The 18,184-nt window shown below is 43.4% G+C and overlaps 2 protein-coding genes across 3 annotated transcripts; one reads left to right on the top strand and one right to left on the bottom strand.

Annotated features, from left to right (window-relative positions):
- Positions 1 to 1,399: 1,399 nt before the first annotated feature.
- galt (galactose-1-phosphate uridylyltransferase) lies at positions 1,400 to 14,247 on the bottom strand. Of its 2 annotated transcripts, none has more exons than XM_060038254.1 (11): positions 14,043 to 14,247; positions 12,834 to 13,003; positions 10,058 to 10,139; positions 9,852 to 9,900; positions 9,171 to 9,300; positions 9,041 to 9,097; positions 7,113 to 7,235; positions 6,706 to 6,841; positions 4,915 to 4,998; positions 3,241 to 3,395; positions 1,400 to 1,661 (listed from the first exon to the last, which is right to left on the bottom strand). In XM_060038254.1, exons 1-11 carry the CDS (start codon positions 14,077 to 14,079, stop codon positions 1,590 to 1,592), a joined length of 1,095 nt encoding a protein of 364 aa, XP_059894237.1. In that variant the 5' UTR covers positions 14,080 to 14,247; the 3' UTR covers positions 1,400 to 1,589. The 2 variants fall into 2 exon arrangements, with proteins under 2 accessions (XP_059894237.1, XP_059894238.1); XM_060038255.1 differs by having other exon boundaries at positions 9,852 to 9,894.
- Positions 14,248 to 15,171: 924 nt separating this feature from the next.
- On the top strand, positions 15,172 to 18,055 carry sigmar1 (sigma non-opioid intracellular receptor 1). Its single transcript, XM_060038828.1, has 5 exons — positions 15,172 to 15,431; positions 15,521 to 15,572; positions 15,966 to 16,114; positions 16,847 to 16,939; positions 17,079 to 18,055. The coding sequence occupies exons 1-5, from the start codon at positions 15,287 to 15,289 to the stop codon at positions 17,306 to 17,308; spliced, it is 669 nt and encodes a 222-aa protein (XP_059894811.1). The 5' UTR covers positions 15,172 to 15,286; the 3' UTR covers positions 17,309 to 18,055.
- The last annotated feature ends 129 nt before the right edge of the window (positions 18,056 to 18,184 follow it).

Below are 18,184 nucleotides of genomic sequence, written 5' to 3'. Positions count from 1 at the left end.
GTGGGAGTAAGGGCGATCCTCTCCCAGCGTTCTTCCACCGACCAGAAAATCCACCCCGGAGCCTTCTTCTCTCGCCGTCTAACCCCCTCGGAGAGAAACTATGATATCGGCAACAGGGACTATGATATGATATCGGCAGCACTGGCTAGAAGGAACCAATGTTCAGTTTTTGGTCTGGACCGATCACCAGAACCTAGAGTATATCCGGTCCGCCAAGAGGTTGAACTCCAGACAGGCCCGCTGGTCACTGTTCTTCGACCGGTTCAACTTCACCTTGTCCTATCTACCCGGTTCACGTAACCTAAAACCTCAGGCTCTCTCCCGACAGTTCCCCGAGTGTCCCGATGAGACGTTCAAGCCTTCCACCATCGTCCTAGCTTCCTGCCTCGTCGCTTACATCACCTGGGAGATAGAGGAGAAGGTACGAACTGCCACTGTGGACCAGCCAGCTCCGAGTCCCTGTCCCCATGACCGCCTGTTTGCCCCGTCACACCTCCGTTCTGACGTGCTCCAGTTGGGCCATGCTTCCCGGCTCACCTGTCACCCCGGCATCCAGCGGACCCGGGACTTCCTGCGACGGCGCTTCTGGTGGCCGTCACTGGAAGAGGATGTCCGGGGCTTCGTCAATGCCTGTCCTGTTTGTAACCAGAATAAGACCTCTCGCCGCCCACCTGCCGGCTTCCTAAACCCTTTGCCCATTCCCCATTGTCCCTGGTCGCATATCTCTCTGGACTTTGTGACTGGTTTGCCTGCATCCAAGGGCCACACCGTCATCCTTACCATAGTAGATCAATTTAGTAAGTTGGCCCATTTCATCCCCCTTACTAAACTCCCCTCTGCCAGGGAGACTGCGGAACTGCTCCTCAGCACCCCATGCCCATTACTCGTCTTCCGCCTCCATTGGTTACCTACGGATGTCGTCTCTGACCGGGGGCCCAAATTCACCTCGGTCTTCTGTAGGGAATTCTGCAGCCTAGTCTGAGCTACCACCAGCCTATCTTCCGGCTTCCACCCGCAGTCCAATGGACAGACCGAGAGGGTCAATCAAGATCTGGAGACCACCCTCCGATGCCTGGAGAACCGCATTCCGGATTCCTGGTCCGACTTACTGGTATGGGTAGAGTATGCGCATAACACCCTTACCTGCTCATCCACCGGCCTCTCTCCCTTTCAGTGCGCCTACGGGTATCTGCCTCCCCTATTCCCTGACCTGGATAATCTATCCTCCTTGGATAGATTGTTGAGAAACGACTAAATATACTCTGCAATTGAGCCTACTAGTATTGAACGGTTACGAGGGTTACTAGGGTTAAAGGGGTACCATGGTTGGAAGGTTGGGGTTAGGCAGTTCCAGGGAAATTGTGTGTATGTAGAAAAACTAAATAAATTAGAACATTACCAGTGTTCATGTTTTTATTGCAGTGGTATCAACCCTTATTTAATATTCATTGATTTCAATAATTGAATTATCTGTTCAGTTCTTTGAGGAAGCAATATCCTTTATAGTTATGAGATGAAGTAACAATTTAATCAGACAATAACTCGGTTTATCATGGGTAAACCCCCTCCTCCTCTTCGTCCACCAGATCTCACTCTTTCTCCTCGCTCTTCTTCCGGTTCCTGTAGTGTTCATCAGGGACATTCCTCAACCTCTCTGCTGCCTAGACAAACACACACACAAACACACAATCCCACTGTAACACAGGAGCAGGAGCTGGATGAAGTCATGTGGACGCAGGATGAAGGTCAAACATAACTGATATAATAACTAATAACTGATTAAATGTGACTTGGCTATTTGTCCAAACCCTTTGCTCTTGACAGCGGTGTCCCTAAAAGGCACAATACTTCCCATATAGTACTGAACAATAAACCATGTAGTGATCCAAACCAGGACACACCCGAACTGTTAAACCCCTCGTACCTGTTGAAGGGTCACTTGGTACCTGTTGAGGGTTAGTTAGTATGCAGGGTAAGTTGGCATCAAGGGTTAGTAACTACCTTTTGGGGGTTAGTTAGTACATGTTGAGGGTAAGGCAGTAACTATTCAGGGGTAAGTAAGTAGGTCAGTGCCTGCTGGGTTAAGTCCGTACTGGAAGCGGATTAGTAAGTACCTGTCTGGGATAGGTCAGTACCAGGGGTTGGTCAATAACGGTGCAGGGTTTATTTAGTATCAGGGGTTAGTCAATACCAGAGCTTACGGTAAAGTAGCTCACGGAAACTTTTTGATACTTTTTTAGTAACGTTTTTGATTTATGTGACATCACATAAATCACTGCTCAGAACAAGCTCCAGACATCCACATACACCGTAGCGTTATACCTTACTCTCTCTTGAACACGATCATCAAAATCAACGGCTTTCCAGAACTAGCTCCACACACACAGTAGAGTTATAGTACGATAAGTGTTTTTAACTTTAACTGCTGCCCGGACAGAGCGCTACACGTCCTCACACACCTCTGCTCCAGTATTCCTTAGTCCTGACAACGAAGAGTTTACTAACGGGCATTTAGCAGAGTGGAACATCCACCTGGTGTTTTGGGGACTGTTTTCACTAAATTGAGGACTTATAAAATACCTACATTTAGGACTTTTAGGACTAAAGACATTCCTTAAGACAAGAAAGGGCCCAGAGGGCAGTGACCACGGAAGCAGTGATATGGTACAAAATGGGGTTCATTAAGATATCGCAAAAAATCACAGCCCCACATATTTTTGGTCTTTTTAGTTTGTTCAGAGAAAAACTTTTTTATTAGTTTGAAAAAATCAATGCTCTATTTTTAGGACGAATCACCCAGCCCTGGTTTGGAGTTAGCCAGCACCCGGATAGTCAGTCCTGGTTGAAGGGTTAGTCAGGACCATTGGTAAGTCTGTACCTGTCGGGGCTAGTTGGTACCAAGGGTAAGTCCGTACCATTGGTTAGTCTGTTCCTGTCGGGGTTAGTTTGTACTTAGGGTTAGTCCGTACCATTGGTTAGTCTGTTCCTGTCGGGGTTAGTTTGTACTTAGGGTTAGTCCGTACTATTGGTTAGTCTGTTCCTGTCGGGGTTAGTTTGTACTTAGGGTTAGTCCGTACTATTGGTTAGTCTGTTCCTGTCGGGGCTAGTTGGTACTTAGGGTTAGTCAGGACCATTGGTTAGTCTGTTCCTGTCTGGGTTAGTTGGTAATTAGGGTTAGTCAGGACCAGGGCTTAGTGGCTACCTGTTTGGGGTTAAGTGGTACCAAGGGTGAGCCAGTACCTGTTCAGGGGTTAGGTCCCTCTGCTCCTGGGCCAACATCTCGTATCCCACCATGAACTTCCTGACGGAGGCGGAGCGCAGGAGGGGGGGGTAGTAGTGGGCGTGGAGCTGCCAGTGGTCCACCCCTCCAGACAGGTGAGGACCTGTGGGAGCACCTGGAGGAGACAAACACTCACTATCACCTCTAAGGCCACATAGTATTGCAAAAAAATGGAATTGCAATACTTTTGTTCTTTACATGTATATTTTGATGATAAAAATACAGCAATTCCATCAGAGATGACGTTATATCACATATCAATTACTTTAAAGTTGGATAAAGAATTGAGTAAATAATGCTCATAATGAATGACACAAATTGATTGATATACTCACAAAACTTTACACACTATTATTAAACTCAAGTGCAGTTTGTGTTAAATTGCCCTGTGTTTTACCTTAACGTTGCATAACTCAGAAGAGACTAACAGAAGAAAGAGCCTAATGTTGATCGTGTGATGCACCACCTGAACGTCCCAGGTCTGGCCACGACTCGTATTAATCTTGGAAAAATCCACGTATAATAGGCTTAATCCACGTATAATAGGCTGAATTTGAATTTGAGCTAGTTTGATTCAGTCCACATTGTATTGGTTTGCAGCGGAAGAGACCCAGTTTTCAAGACATTTAGACGAGCCTACCCATGAAACAATAGATACAAATCTAATTTTGATGGCCTACAGTATATCACACAGGCCTACATGTGCACGTACTGTATGTTGGCACGTTACCGCGACATTTAGCCTGCTTGCCAAAATTCTGATAGCCCCGGTCATCTATGAATACAGCGCATTAAATTAAGACTGGAAACAATAGCATCGTTTTATATATCCAGTTTCTCCAATGCCAAGCACGTGTGTCTACTTTGTACCAAAGCAGCTGTGACTGTGTGCAATTAATACAATATTAGAGCCACCGCAAAATGTATGCATTGATTGAGTGTGGAGAAACCCAGCCTTCATAACGCCTCACTGGGGCCTAAATGAAAATATAACTTGAGGAACTTGAGGTCATTCTTCATTTGGACATTATATTGGGGACCTCATAGTTTATCCAAGAATGGTCAACAAAAAAAAGAATGTTATTATAAAATCATCTTGTGGGTCGAAACATGTGTCTTGGTGCCTGTTTCGGTCCATGTTCTGCCTATTTCCAACCCCTGTTCTAATTAAATTCTACAGCTCTCCTAACTGTTAACAATGCTAAGGCAGCTCTGCTAATGTTTTAGGTCTGTTTGTGGTACTATTGTGCGCTCACTCTTGAGAGGAAGCAGGAACCCTTTTTAATTTCAATCTACTGTGTCGTTCACGAGCGCACTTTGCAGATCGATTTTAAAGCAACCTGGGATGTATTGTGTGAAATAAAAAACGAATAAACAAATAAACATTATCGCCACACAGACACTCTTATACCACAGTCATTATCCCCTTACATACAAACTATTACCACACACCCATTATCTCAACACACGCACATTCACTCAAGCTCTTTGTTACCGTTTGTTTTAAAAAGTGCTATATAAACATAGCTGTACGTTCTTACTTACTATCATCACAACACACATTCGTTATCCCCACACACACACACACAATTCACAACACGTACACACTCATCACAACAAACACAGCGGCTCACCGTGCCAGCCCATGGAGTAGGGGAAGGACACCTGGAACAGGTTGTCGTACTTGGTGAGCAGCCGCCGCATGACGTCAGCCAGGTCTGAAACACATCAGTAATACTCCTGTATTAACACTTATAATGCATTACGCACAGATACATCCACACTCAATGTAACCACACACACACCCTATATAAACACACACACATCCTATTTAAACACACACTCATAATCACAAAATAACCTTATCATCACTGGAAACTCATTATCACCACACACACACACACACACACACACACACACACTATCACCCAGTGTTTACAGGTCTGAAAATAAAGCGTATCAGTTAATAACAAAAATCTATGAGTATATATTATATAATGTACTTTTTATACTCTTTCAGTAAAGTTGTTATGTAAATTGCTTATAATGACCATGCACTGTGGTGTTACACTGAGAAGTTTAACCGTCACGATACATCACTGCCCAGAACAAGCTCCACACATCCACATACACTGTATGTGTTCACGCTATTCAGTTTGAACCTAGGCCTAGTAGTATTAGTATGGTAAGTAGTAGACGTAGTAGTATAAGCATAAAACCCACCCCACACACACACACACACACACACACACACACACACACACACAACCTGTTCTTTTCTTTTTTACTGGAATCCCCTTAACTTCATTCCGGGGGTATTTAAGCCATTTATCCGTGCACGCTAGCAGCTGAAGTTGGTTTGCACGCAATCTTGACGTTAACGAGAATGTAGCGTGTGCGTGTGTGGTAGTAGTATGACTAGTATTATAAGAATTACTAGTAATAGAACTACTACTAATAAAAGCAGCATGAAAACTACTACTGGTATGATAGGCTTATTACTAGGATATGTACCAGTAATATAAGTACTATGATAACTAGTAGTAGTATGATAGGCGTATTACTAGTTATAGAAGTACTATGATATGAGCGGTTGGGCTCCATGGAGGACAATGAGATGGAGAGAAAATATACAAAGCGGCCATTTAACTAAAACTGTGGATTCAAGAGTAAGAAATAACCTTGAAAATGAAAAACGTTTCGAGGGGAGGGAAGGGAGAAAGTTGACAGCCTTTCTACGAGGCTGTCAACTCTCTCCATTTTCCTTTATTTAACTTAAATGAATATACACGGTTTTGTTTTGCCTACTTTTGCACTATTCAGAATTATTTTGCACTATTTAGAATTTATTTATTGTGAAAATTACTTATTTTATTTACCTAATGTTATCCTTTTCCACTTGCACCTTTGGTCCGAGAATTTTGATGCCCAAACTAAAGCCTCTTTTCAACGGCAATATGATGTAAACCAAGATGCATGAGCTCCACACACAAGATCCACTGAACACGAAGATCACCTTTTTGGTTTAAAAGGGTCATTTAATCTGCAAAAATGTAATCTATGGCATATTATCACTGTTACTGAAATAAGTACCTAATGTAGCTAAAGAATTGTCTACAGTGTGCGGCAAATTTCATATACAACATTGCTTATTATAACCCTCACACAACGAAGGTACTAAAAAAGTATCGTAAAGTTGGCTTCGGTCGTAACCATGCGGTCAGCCAAAAACACTTTTTTTTATCCCATTGTGTTAAGGTCAATGTGAAGCAGTGGGTTCACCAGCTCTTTAAGGGCCGTGGTGTTGTCAGAGGGGGTCTGGTCCGGTTGGGTCTACACTACGCTGGGACATGACTGCCTAGACTGCCTAGAGGGGAGACCTGGGTTAACACAACCCAAAGAGAATAACATCTCTCTCTCTTTACCCCTTCTCTCTTCAGTGGTGAGGTCAGTGAGTCTGAGAATGTGTCGTCGTCGTGGTAACAGCATCGTCTGGTACGGCCATGTGGCCCAATACGGAACCACAGCCAGCCAATCAGACGACTGAACCACCACACGTTCCTGAGGGAAGAGGAAAGGAGAGGAGTGGAGAGAGGAGAGAGGAGAGATTAACCTCAGTTAAAATGAACAGTCACGTGGTTAACACAGAATTTTTGTGATGGTGGGTAGAACCACCATGGGTACTCAATAGAGTAGAACCATGCGTACTGTATTGTTTATGCTGGAGGTTGCGAGTGTTGCCAGTGTGTGTGTGTGTGTGTGTGTGTGTGTGTGTGTGTGTGTGTGTGTGTGTGTGTGTGTGTGTGTGTGTGTGTGTGTGTGTGTGTGTTACCTGTCGGTTAGCTTCCTGTTCAGCGTAGCGTAGCAGCAGCTGTTGCTGATGTTGTTGATAGTAGGCTTTCTGACTGCGGTCCGACACCACTGCCTCATTAGGCAGGAAGCTACTGGCCCACACCTATAAGGCAAGGCAAGGCAAGGCAACTTTATTTATATAGCACATTTCATACACAAGGCAGACTCAAAGTGCTCCACATATAAACATTGTCAGACAATAAAATAAAATAATAGATAAGTAAAAGAAAACATATGCAAAGAAATGGGTAAAATAGAAAGTTAAAAAAATTTGTATTAAAATAGAAAATAAAGGCAAAGTTAAAAAAGCATTTTAGAAAGTGAAATGTATTTAAGATTTAGCAGAAAGCTAAAGCAAACATAAAAGTCTTCAGTCTTGTTTTAAAGGTGCTCAGAGTTGGGGCAAGTCTTAAATCCTCAGGGAGTTTATTCCAGCTATTTGTTGCATAGTAACTAAATCGTGCTTTCCCATGTTTCGTGTTTACTCTGGGGATAATTAACAGATTGGTCTCAGAGGATCTTAGTGGTCTAGAAGGCTTATGTAGTGGAAGCATATCAGTTAAATATTTTGGGCCTAAACCATGTAGGGATTTATAGGTTAGCAACATGATTTTAAAATCAATTCTCTGACCTACAGGAAGCCAATGTAACGATTTAAGAATTGGTGTAATATGTTCAAATTTTTTGATAACTAACACCACAGGAAGCAAGGAGTTGAAATAGAAACGTACAGAGACATGAAAATTAATACAAAGCTTTCAGACAACGTGAAAGGACTGATAGGACTGATAGGATTTCAGCTAGAATTTGATGGTCTATCACCATTCCGACTAGTGCGGCCTGCTAAATATGTTGCTTTCTTTGTGCTTCCAGCACAATGTCCAGATGGTAGCTCTGGCCTCCTGCCTCCCCTCAGGGTTCACCTCAGGGTCCCTGCTGAATCTCCCCCAGAAGCTCAAGAGGCGGCTGAATTGTCTTTGGGACTCTTTCCAAACAGGAGGTGTTTGAGATTCTTTATTGCTGACATTTACGTACCACACCAATGTATGGCCACAGATAAACACTGGATCGGCTACCAAGTCTGAACGTTGTGATTGGTCTGAAAATATAAAGTTTTCCCAATTCCTCCTGGACCCTTTATCTACCACTGGGGCTCCCACCACCGGGAACTCAGCCCTAGCTTGAACATAAGAAGCAGTATTGGAACAGACCCTTTATTAAAGTAATACTTAACTCTTTGGAAATTATGGGATACAACATGGTGTCTCAAAAAAACTATTTAGCATTGGTTGGACAGCCTCTGGGTACTCCTCCAGCTGAAACAGCCAAGTCTAGCAGTGACTTGTGAGCCGTGACGAATGGACATGGAGGATCCGTTGTCCGACTGCTATCTGTAGTCAAATTCAACATTATCAAAATGACACAAAGCCATACTGCAACTCTGGAACAGACCGTAATCTATGCCATTTTGTTACCGTTACTAAAATAACGTCATTTCGAGAAAACCGATGAGCAATCCTATGTTTATGCCAATCTCCCAAAAGCACTGCATAAACGTTCAGGGTTCTAGAACGTATGTCACTAGAGTCACAGAGTGGGCGTGCTGACACTCACAGCAGACTGGGCTACTCGGGATATAAATCAGAAGGTTTTTGACGCTGAACATTTTTCCGTTGTCAATAAAATATTTACAAATAATGGAGCTGATTCGTTTTTTCTGTGAATCGTTTTGCTGTGCCAATTTTATCTCTTTGTTTTTTGTTGCAGAGTTACTTTTGCCTGCGATTTTTGGCCTTTCGTGATGCCATGGGAAATCTGGGAAATCTGGGAAGTCTGTCTGTCTGTCTGTCTGTCTGTCTGTCTGTCTGTCGTTCTGTCTGTCTGTCTGGCTGTCTGTCTGTCTGTTACCTGACAGTGTGGGTGGGGATTAGAACATCCCATCGTAGCTCCTTTATTCTCAAAGATCTGAAAACAAACCAAACAAGAGTCAAACCTTCCGCCTGTGTGCGTGTGTGTTAGTGCGTGTGTATGTTCCTACCTGAACCCAGGGGTAGGTGGCGCCTAATTCCTCCACAAGTTCCGCCCACTTGTCGATCACCTTGATGACCTCATCCTGTCTCATGAGGGGGAGGGTGATATCAGACCAGGGGTGGAAACACATCACCTGACTGTAGAATATCATATATATATTACAATAACATAACAAACACACAATTTAATTTTACCTAAGATCATTAAAAATTATATATATTAATACGGAAATGTTGGCCTTCTGAAAAGTATGTTCTTGTATATGCACTCAGTACTTGGTTGGGGCTATACATTATTATTTAATTTTTTTACATACAAACATACATATATACGTATACATACATGCATACATACATACATACATACATACATACACATACATACATACATACATACATACATACATACATACATACATACATACATAATAACACGGCTTGATTAAATCAACTGAAAACAACAAAAAAATTGATAATAGATAATAATAACAATAATATATATAATAATAATAATAATACATTTAATTTAGAGGCGCCTTTCAAGACACCCAAGGTCACCTAATATACACGTATATTATTTATAGATTATAATACATCACGCATATACTGCATAGATTATAATAACATAATTCTCTATCATATATCAATACTGTTTTAAACTACAACATAATAATAACAATATTTCTCACCACTTGCCCCTCGCTGCTTTAGACTGGAACAACGAATCACCATCTGATCCTGGAACGGGTTTTATCCAGACAAGACTTGAGAGTCAAACAAATTGCTAAACTAAAAATGATCCAGTTTGAGCCTAGGCCTAGGCCTAGTCAGGCCTAGTAATAATAATAATGATATTGTAATAATGATAGTGTTCATATTGTACTAATATGCTTACCCTGGGGGGGGTCAGGTGCGTCTGGCTGCAAGGCGGGGAAGTCATTTTCAAACACAAATGTGCTCTCATAGTCTGGGTTCACCTGTTCAAATGAGAATATATATTGAAATACTGTATAAATGTCAACTGTATAGATGAACACTAACTCATATTCATCACTTTATAATATATATATTCTGCATAAAGATATTCTATAATAATGTATGAATATATACTGCAATACTCTATGTAAACTACTGCATACTGTAATTATGTGTAAATATATACCATACAAATACTTCTAGTCTGGTTTCACCTGTTACAGGTGTGTGTGTGTGTGTGTGTGTGTGTGTGTGTGTGTGTGTGTGTGTGTGTGTGTTAAGAGCCAGAGACAGAGAAAGATATTTGTTCCGTCAGAGATCAAAAGTTACAATTAAAATGAATTTAATTAATTGATTTTTATTTTTTTAATGTCCCACCAGAGGGCAGCACTGAGCGGTGGAGGTCACGCTAGATGAGGGTGATTTAATCTATTAAAGGGGTAGTTCGGAATTTTGGACATAGGGCCTGATTCCCAAGTGAGCCTTGGTGTTCTTAATCATTGGAGACAGTTTTCAACACATTTCATTCAGTCCTTCTAGTTGCAGTTTGCTCGTGCTAGGCTAGCGTACGGCAACGGGCAATACTAGCCTGCTAATAAAACTGTCGTACCCACTCCACAGTACACCCGAGGTAAATCAATTAAAACACCAGACTATAGATGTAAATGTCTGTGTGGATAGAATAATTGTAGAAATAAAACTAACCAACACATTTTAACCTGAATGAAATGTGTTGAAAACACCAAGGCTAACTTGGGAGTCAGGCCATATGTCCAAAATTCCGAACTACCCCTTTAATGCTTCCTTTGTCTGACACATCCACACGTTGAAGAAGACGAAAAAAAGGAGAAAATAGGAAACGAAAACTACAACTGGGGGCACATCAACTTAAAGAAGAATGCATTGACGCTATTGGTTTGTTAATATGTTCCCCTTGTGTGGGTATATTTGATTTGATTAGTTGGGAGGTAAAAGGTGGCAAATGTTGTGAGGAGAACAATTATAGCATGAAAATGCTGATCATTTTGACTGTAGGGTAATCTTTTTTCTCTTTTCTTATATTTATTATTATAACGACCTGCTGCAAACACCTGGCAAACTTCTGACAAAAAGTCCTTCAATGGAAAACCATCTTGAAACTGTTGAAATCTTGTCCATTTTCAAGTTTTAGGCAGACATTGAGGCTAAATAGCCTGGAGAACTCGACAGTTAATAAGCATAGCGAAGCAGAGTGGATGTGATGATCAAAGGCCTCAGAGATCCAGAGAATAGCTCTCGACATAGATAAGAAAAACTGTAAGTCAAAGGTGGAGGAAGCTGGGGAAGGGAAAAGGGGTGTGTTAGAGATAGAAACAGCTGTGAGGAGATGAGGAGTGAGAAGGGGAGAGGAGGGAGAAGAGGGAGAGGAAGAGAAACGAGGGAGACAGGGGAGAGAGGAGGGAGACGGGAGAGATGAGGGCGTCAGGGTAGAGGGGGGAGCGGACACTACAATTTTCCTCCCGGAAAAGTATTTCAAACTGGTTTGATATTATCTGCCCGAATCTCGTAGTGCAGGGGGTCGGACTTAATTGGGTCATAACGACTGTAACAGCTAATTGAAAGAAAAGCAAGGCCTGCTCCCCTTAACGGATAACTCGGATATCTGGATTCATCTGGATCTGGATCAATCTGACAAAACGTTCTCCTTCCCGTTCGGGGCGTCTTCTGGTCTGATGGCAGGCTTACGTGATTGGCCGTGGTAGTGTGACGTTGGGTCGCATTTCCACCAACGTTTATTCAGTTTCAAATTTTCGATACAGGCAGCTGCATTTTTTTCAGCAACCCCTGGGGCCGATAAACTCACAGCTTAAACGCACAACCCCATTCAAATCAAAAGATAAATGTGCTGATTTGGTCTGAATCTGCCCTTAGTCCCGAGTTTAAATGTGGCCTATTGGGCAGGAGCCTCTAGGAGAGAGAGAGACATGTGTGTGTTTCATGAGAGAGAGAGAGAGAAAGAGAGAGAGACACGTGTGTTTCAGGAGAGAGAGAGAGTGACAGGTGTGTATTTTAGGAGAGAGATAGGTATACACAGCAATGAAACTACTGCTCCCTAGTGGTCAGATGTAAGTATCCCACTCTACAGCAAGTCATTTTTACAAGAGTGCATTGTTGTCGCTGCTGACTTGCGTACTGAACCCTGACCCTGTCACTGCGCCCTCACCCTGTCACTGACCCCTGACCCTGTCACTGCGCCCTCACCCTGTCACTGACCCCTGACCCTGTCACTGAACCCTGACCCTGTCACTGAACCCTCACCCTGTCACTGAACCCTGACCCTGTCACTGAACCCTGACCCTGTCACTGCCCCCTCACCCTGTCACTGCGCCCTCACCCTGTCACTGACTCCTCACCCTGTCACTGAACCCTGACCCTGTCACTGAACCCTGACCCTGTCACTGAACCCTGACCCTGTCACTGACCCCTCACCCTGTCACTGCGCCCTCACTCTGTCACTGAACCCTGACCCTGTCACTGACCCCTCACCCTGTCACTGAACCCTGACCCTGTCACTGACCCCTCACCCTGTCACTGACCCTATCTCTAATGTGCTTATTGCATCTTGCAGTGTAGTGTAATGTCATTATGCAAATGCAAACTTGTAGATATTAAAGTGTATCTCCGGCCGTAAGAAGGCGGCAGGTGTGTGTGTTCACCTGTCCGTTGGCGCGTGTGTTCCCGGGACAGAGGGGGTTTTGAGGATCGCTCCGGACCACTTGCTGCTCGGATACGCTCTCCTTCTGGCCGGCCCAGGGCCTCGTCATGCGGTGAGCGGAGACCAGCACCCAGCGATCCGTCAGGGGGTTGTAACGCTGGTGCTGGTGCTCTGGGAGGGGGACGGAGCCAGGTTAAAGTCTGTTTAAACAGCCTTCTCACTGAACGCATGTATAAACAGCCCACTGAACGCATGTATAAACAGCCCTCTCACTGAACACCAGTCTATTTAAACAGCCCTCTCACTGAACACCAGTCTGTTTAAACAGCCCTCTCACTGAACACCAGTCTGTTTAAACAGCCCTCTCAATAAAAAACGGTCTGTTTAATCAGCCCTCTCACTAAACACCAGTCTGTCTAAACATCCCTCATCCCTCTCACCGAACCAAAATGGCCCATCAATTCATACCCATCATACTAATAATTTTGTGTTTGGGTCATTGTTTAGTTATTATCATGAAACTATTCGTCATTATGGGGAGACATTGTTGTGTTTGAAACTGCCACAGAGTTTCTCATGAGAGGCATGTCCGAACATATTGACAATTAGCCTAGCTGGTAAAGTTCTGTTGATTTAATATTTTACATCATTATAACCAACTCAAGGCATCAAAAAATGGGTATTGACAAGAAAAAACAATATCCAATCATTATTCAAATCCAGAAGAGAGCGCTGAAATTGTAAAACCCCATTAAGGAATGTGGTCTGAAGAAGTGAAAGCAACACTCTCCCTCAACACAAGGCCCCAGAGCGTTACAGAGAGACAGAGACAAGAGAGAGAGCACGACAGAGAGACAAGAGACCGACAGACATACAGACAAACAAACAGAGAGAGAGAGAGAGAGAGAGAGAGAGAGAGACAGACAGACAGACAGACAGACAGACAGACAGACAGACAGACAGACAGACAGACAGACAGACAGACAGAGACACAGACAGACAGACAGACAGACAGACAGTTGTAGAACAGAAAATACTATATTGACCGCCGTTTTAAGGGATTACAGTAAAGTATGACACATTTTATGAGAATAAATAACATGCGTTCGGGTTATAGTTGGTTGCAGCCTACAGATCGGTCCATCACAGAGTCAACTTTGAAAAATAATTGATAGGCGGCCTATAACTTAACTTGCAGCACTAATATTACCTTTTGGATCAAACTTGACGCCGTCCTGGCCGCTCATATTGAGAGCATTCAAATGATCTTGAAAAGATCTGTTTAAATAACAAATGTCTAATCGCTACTAAATGTATAAGTTGAACTAATAAGTGATCACAAGCTCACTGTTCTAGTTCATTATTCTGCACATCCTTATTTGCTTGTTTCGTGTCCCTGAACTCATGACTGGCAGCCAGCACCACGGCATGTTTCAGTAAAACCAGCAACTAAAAACAGCAAATACATACATACAAGATAACCAACCACCATCTTTATTTTTTGTAGTTTGCAAAATATGTCATATTAATTACTAAGTGACAACAGCAGGGGGGTATACAGTTGTTGTTTTTAGAATAAAATATGCAAATACGAAAATACATCGAATGGGGGATTTCGTTTGTACTGGCAACCCTTGCGTTGACAAAACTAGCGACGCGTTGTATCGAGCTACTGATTGGTTCGTACACTTTGCCCCGTCTCCAACATACCATGGTATGTTCCTGCATGGGGATCCGGAGAGATTCCGAGCGGCGGGAAGATGTTCTTCTTTAAAACTAGCCAGAAGTAGACCACCACCACCTATCCGAGCTTGTGATTGATCATAACCCATACCAATGACGTTGTATTTGTATTGAATAGCGGGCTTCAGCTGACATTAGGTGTATGTTTGGAGGACTTCAGACACGTCTTGTCCCTGTATAGGAGGATTTCTCTACAGACTGAGAGAGCAGGGGAGTACCCCATAGCAGAGGGTATAACATAACATATTGGGATTGTTATAAGAGTTGATAATCCATTAACACTAACTCCCGATTAGTGTTTATATTAAAGTAAATTGGAACGTAATCTTACAATACTAAGCGAAGAAGGTTCCGCAGATACCGGCAACACAAGTGGATGGCCCCTGGAGAACTAACTTGCCATTGTTCAAATCTAAAGGGTGTCTTGTATAGATATGTTGTCTCATTGATTTATTTTCAATCCCAGTTGACCTTTGTTTCTTCTACAACCGTTCTGTCTAAACTCAAATGGTTAAGAACGCATCATACGTCATGTGATCCATCCTGTGTTTTCCGAGCTTCGGATTGGTTAGTTCCCCATGTCCCACCCCTAACAGCAGTCATCTGAGTCAATTTTTTCCGGCGTTTACAATCCACCCCCAGGTTCCACATGTCGTCCAACCTCGTCTGCTTTAACCGTGAATAAATGTATTTAGTCAGTCAAATATCAGCATGTCTTTAGTTACCAAAATATGTAAACTCTGTGTGTTCTTGGGGTTTACGATCCTGGCCGTGCTTTTAGTGAAACACTGGTTGGCCACCAAACAATACGTGTTTACTAAGGAAGACGTCGCTAAGATAGCCACACAGTATGCAGGTAAGTTTGTTACCAACAGTAACAAACTTTATTTAAATATATTAAAACATATGGCGATAACTGCCTTGTAATCCGTGCCTTCCCTACAGGGCAGGACCATGAACAAGCCTTTGCCAAGATCGTGGTGGAACTCAGGAAAAGGTCAAATATTGCAGGACACCAATCCAATCCTTTCATCGTTTTCTTTTAAAACTATATAAACAATTAACAATAGCTACTCAAACGTATTTAACAATGACTACTCTAGGTACATAAATGCTACACCTGGAGTTCCCAGCTATTGGTCAGCAATAGGGATGGGAGTGTTGCAGAAGCTGAGACACTGGCTATTGCGTTGGTTCTTTTTTATGGTTAATAATTGCATATCAATTAATTATAGAATGTTTGATCCTCATTTCTGATGGGCACCCTTTTCTCCCACAACAGATATAAGTCCATCAAACAATGGGGGGCTATTAAATATGACACTGTCCAGTTAGTCAAAGGGGTGAGAGCAGACCGGGGATGGAGGTGCTGAGTGTGTGTCTTCCCCAGATATCCTGGTCACATCCTGCCAGACGAGGACCTCCAGTGGGTTTTTGTGAACGCTGGCGGGTGGATGGGCTCCATGTGTCTCCTCCACGGCTCCCTCACCGAGTACGTCCTGCTGTTCGGCACAGCCCTGGACACCGGAGGACACTCAGGTCCACTTCATCACTACACCCACCTGTCACCAGCCATGAAATCATCACTAAACACTATCCTCTTCGGTATTAGTTGATAGAGGAGAGAGAGATGTCCTCCTCTTCGGTATTAGTTGATAGAGGAGAGAGAGATGTCCTCCTCTTCGGTACTAGTTGATAGAGGAGAGAGAGATGTCCTCCTCTTCGGTACTAGTTGATAGAGGAGAGAGAGATGTCCTCCTCTTCGGTACTAGTTGTTAGAGGAGAGAGAGATGTCCTCCTCTTCGGTACTAGTTGATAGAGGAGAGAGAGATGTCCTCCTCTTCGGTACTAGTTGATAGAGGAGAGAGAGATGTCCTCCTCTTCGGTACTAGTTGATAGAGGAGAGAGAGATGTCCTCTTCGGTACTAGTTGATAGAGGAGAGAGAGATGTCCTCCTCTTCGGTACTAGTTGAAAGGGGAGAGAGATGTCCTCCTCTTCGATACTAGTTGAAAGAGGAGAGAGAGAGATGTCCTCCTCTTCGGTACTAGTTGAAAGGGGAGAGAGAGATGTCCTCCTCTTCGGTACTAGTGGATGGAGGAGAGAGATGTTCTCTTCTCGACTAGTAGTTAGAGGAGAGGTGATGTTCTCCTCTTCTGTAATAGTGGATATAGGAGTAGGAGATGTTCTCTTCTGCACTAGTGGATAAAGGAGAGGGAGGAAGGGATGTTCAGGAGGGACCATATAACACTGATTCCTGTGGGACTTCTCAGGTCGCTACTGGGCTGAGATCTCTGACACCATCATCTCTGGAACATTCCACCAGTGGAAGGAGGGGACCACCAAGAGTCAGCTATATTACCCAGGTCTCTCTCACACACACACACACACACACACACACACACACACACACACACACACACACACACACACACACACACACACACACACACACACACACACACACACACACACTCTGATGTGATTGGCCGTTCTTCCTGTCAGGTGACACCCTGGTGCACGGGGTGGGCGAGGCGGCGGCGGTGCAGTGGTCTTCAGGGACCTGGATGGTGGAGTATGGCCGGGGCGTCATCCCCTCCACGCTGGGTTTCGCTCTGGCAGACACCATGTTCAGCACCCTGGACCCCCTCACCCTGCTGCACACTGCACGCATCTACTGCAAGGCCCTGCTGCTTGAGGCCACCACCACACTGGAGCACTACGGCTTTTTCTGAGGACACATCCCCCATGAAGACCCGCCTATATGAGGACTCTCACCCCTCTGACAACACGCCCCCCTTCTCTGTTGACACACCCCTCTATAACCCCATTCCCCTCTACCACTCATGAGACACTACTCTGATAACATGCATCCGTTGAAGACCGGCTGGCTTCAAAGATTGATCCATTCTACTTGTGACGTCACTAATGGTTAGATGTGATGTTCTGTCTACACAGGGCTGGTGAATCTGTGTTGTTGCCTGTGTTCTCATCTCATATTGACTCATTGTTCCCAGCCAAGCGTGTTTTATTACACGGCACACCAGTTCCACTCAAGGATTGCACACATTATTTTATAGTAATGACATTTTTTTTTATAATAAAGTTAATCTCCCAACTTCAAAATTACTTTCTGCCTAGATCAAAAAAATATTTTACATCTTGGTGTGATCTCAGATGTTCTGGACTGGTCAATATTTAAATCAGACAACATGTAACCACTCTTTAGGTTAACTCATCAGTCACTGTTAAACCAACATGTTGTAGCCTCAAGCTAACTGGTCCACATCTTATAGAAATACAGGTTGTACTTATACATACCACGATCAGTAGCCCCTTTATATACACCATGAGTAAGACCCTAGTCCTACCGCACTACGAAGACGACTGCCCAACATGTAAAAAAATAATAATAAATACGAATGAAACATGACCTTGTTTAGTGAACATAAGTGGTTTGTTTCATGACCTCATCCCTATAATAGTGAGCAGTCTGTTTAATGACCATCACTATTGAACATATTCAGTATGTTTAATGACCATCACTAGTGAACTGACAGTAAGCAGTGTTTCATGACCATCACTAGTGAACATATGCAGTATGTTCACTA

Source organism: Gadus macrocephalus, chromosome 19 (genome assembly GCF_031168955.1).
Source record: "Gadus macrocephalus chromosome 19, ASM3116895v1".
Classification (NCBI taxonomy): Eukaryota; Metazoa; Chordata; class Actinopteri; order Gadiformes; family Gadidae; genus Gadus; species Gadus macrocephalus.
Note: the sequence above shows the minus strand (reverse complement) of the source record. Positions and strands in the feature narration are given on the sequence as shown.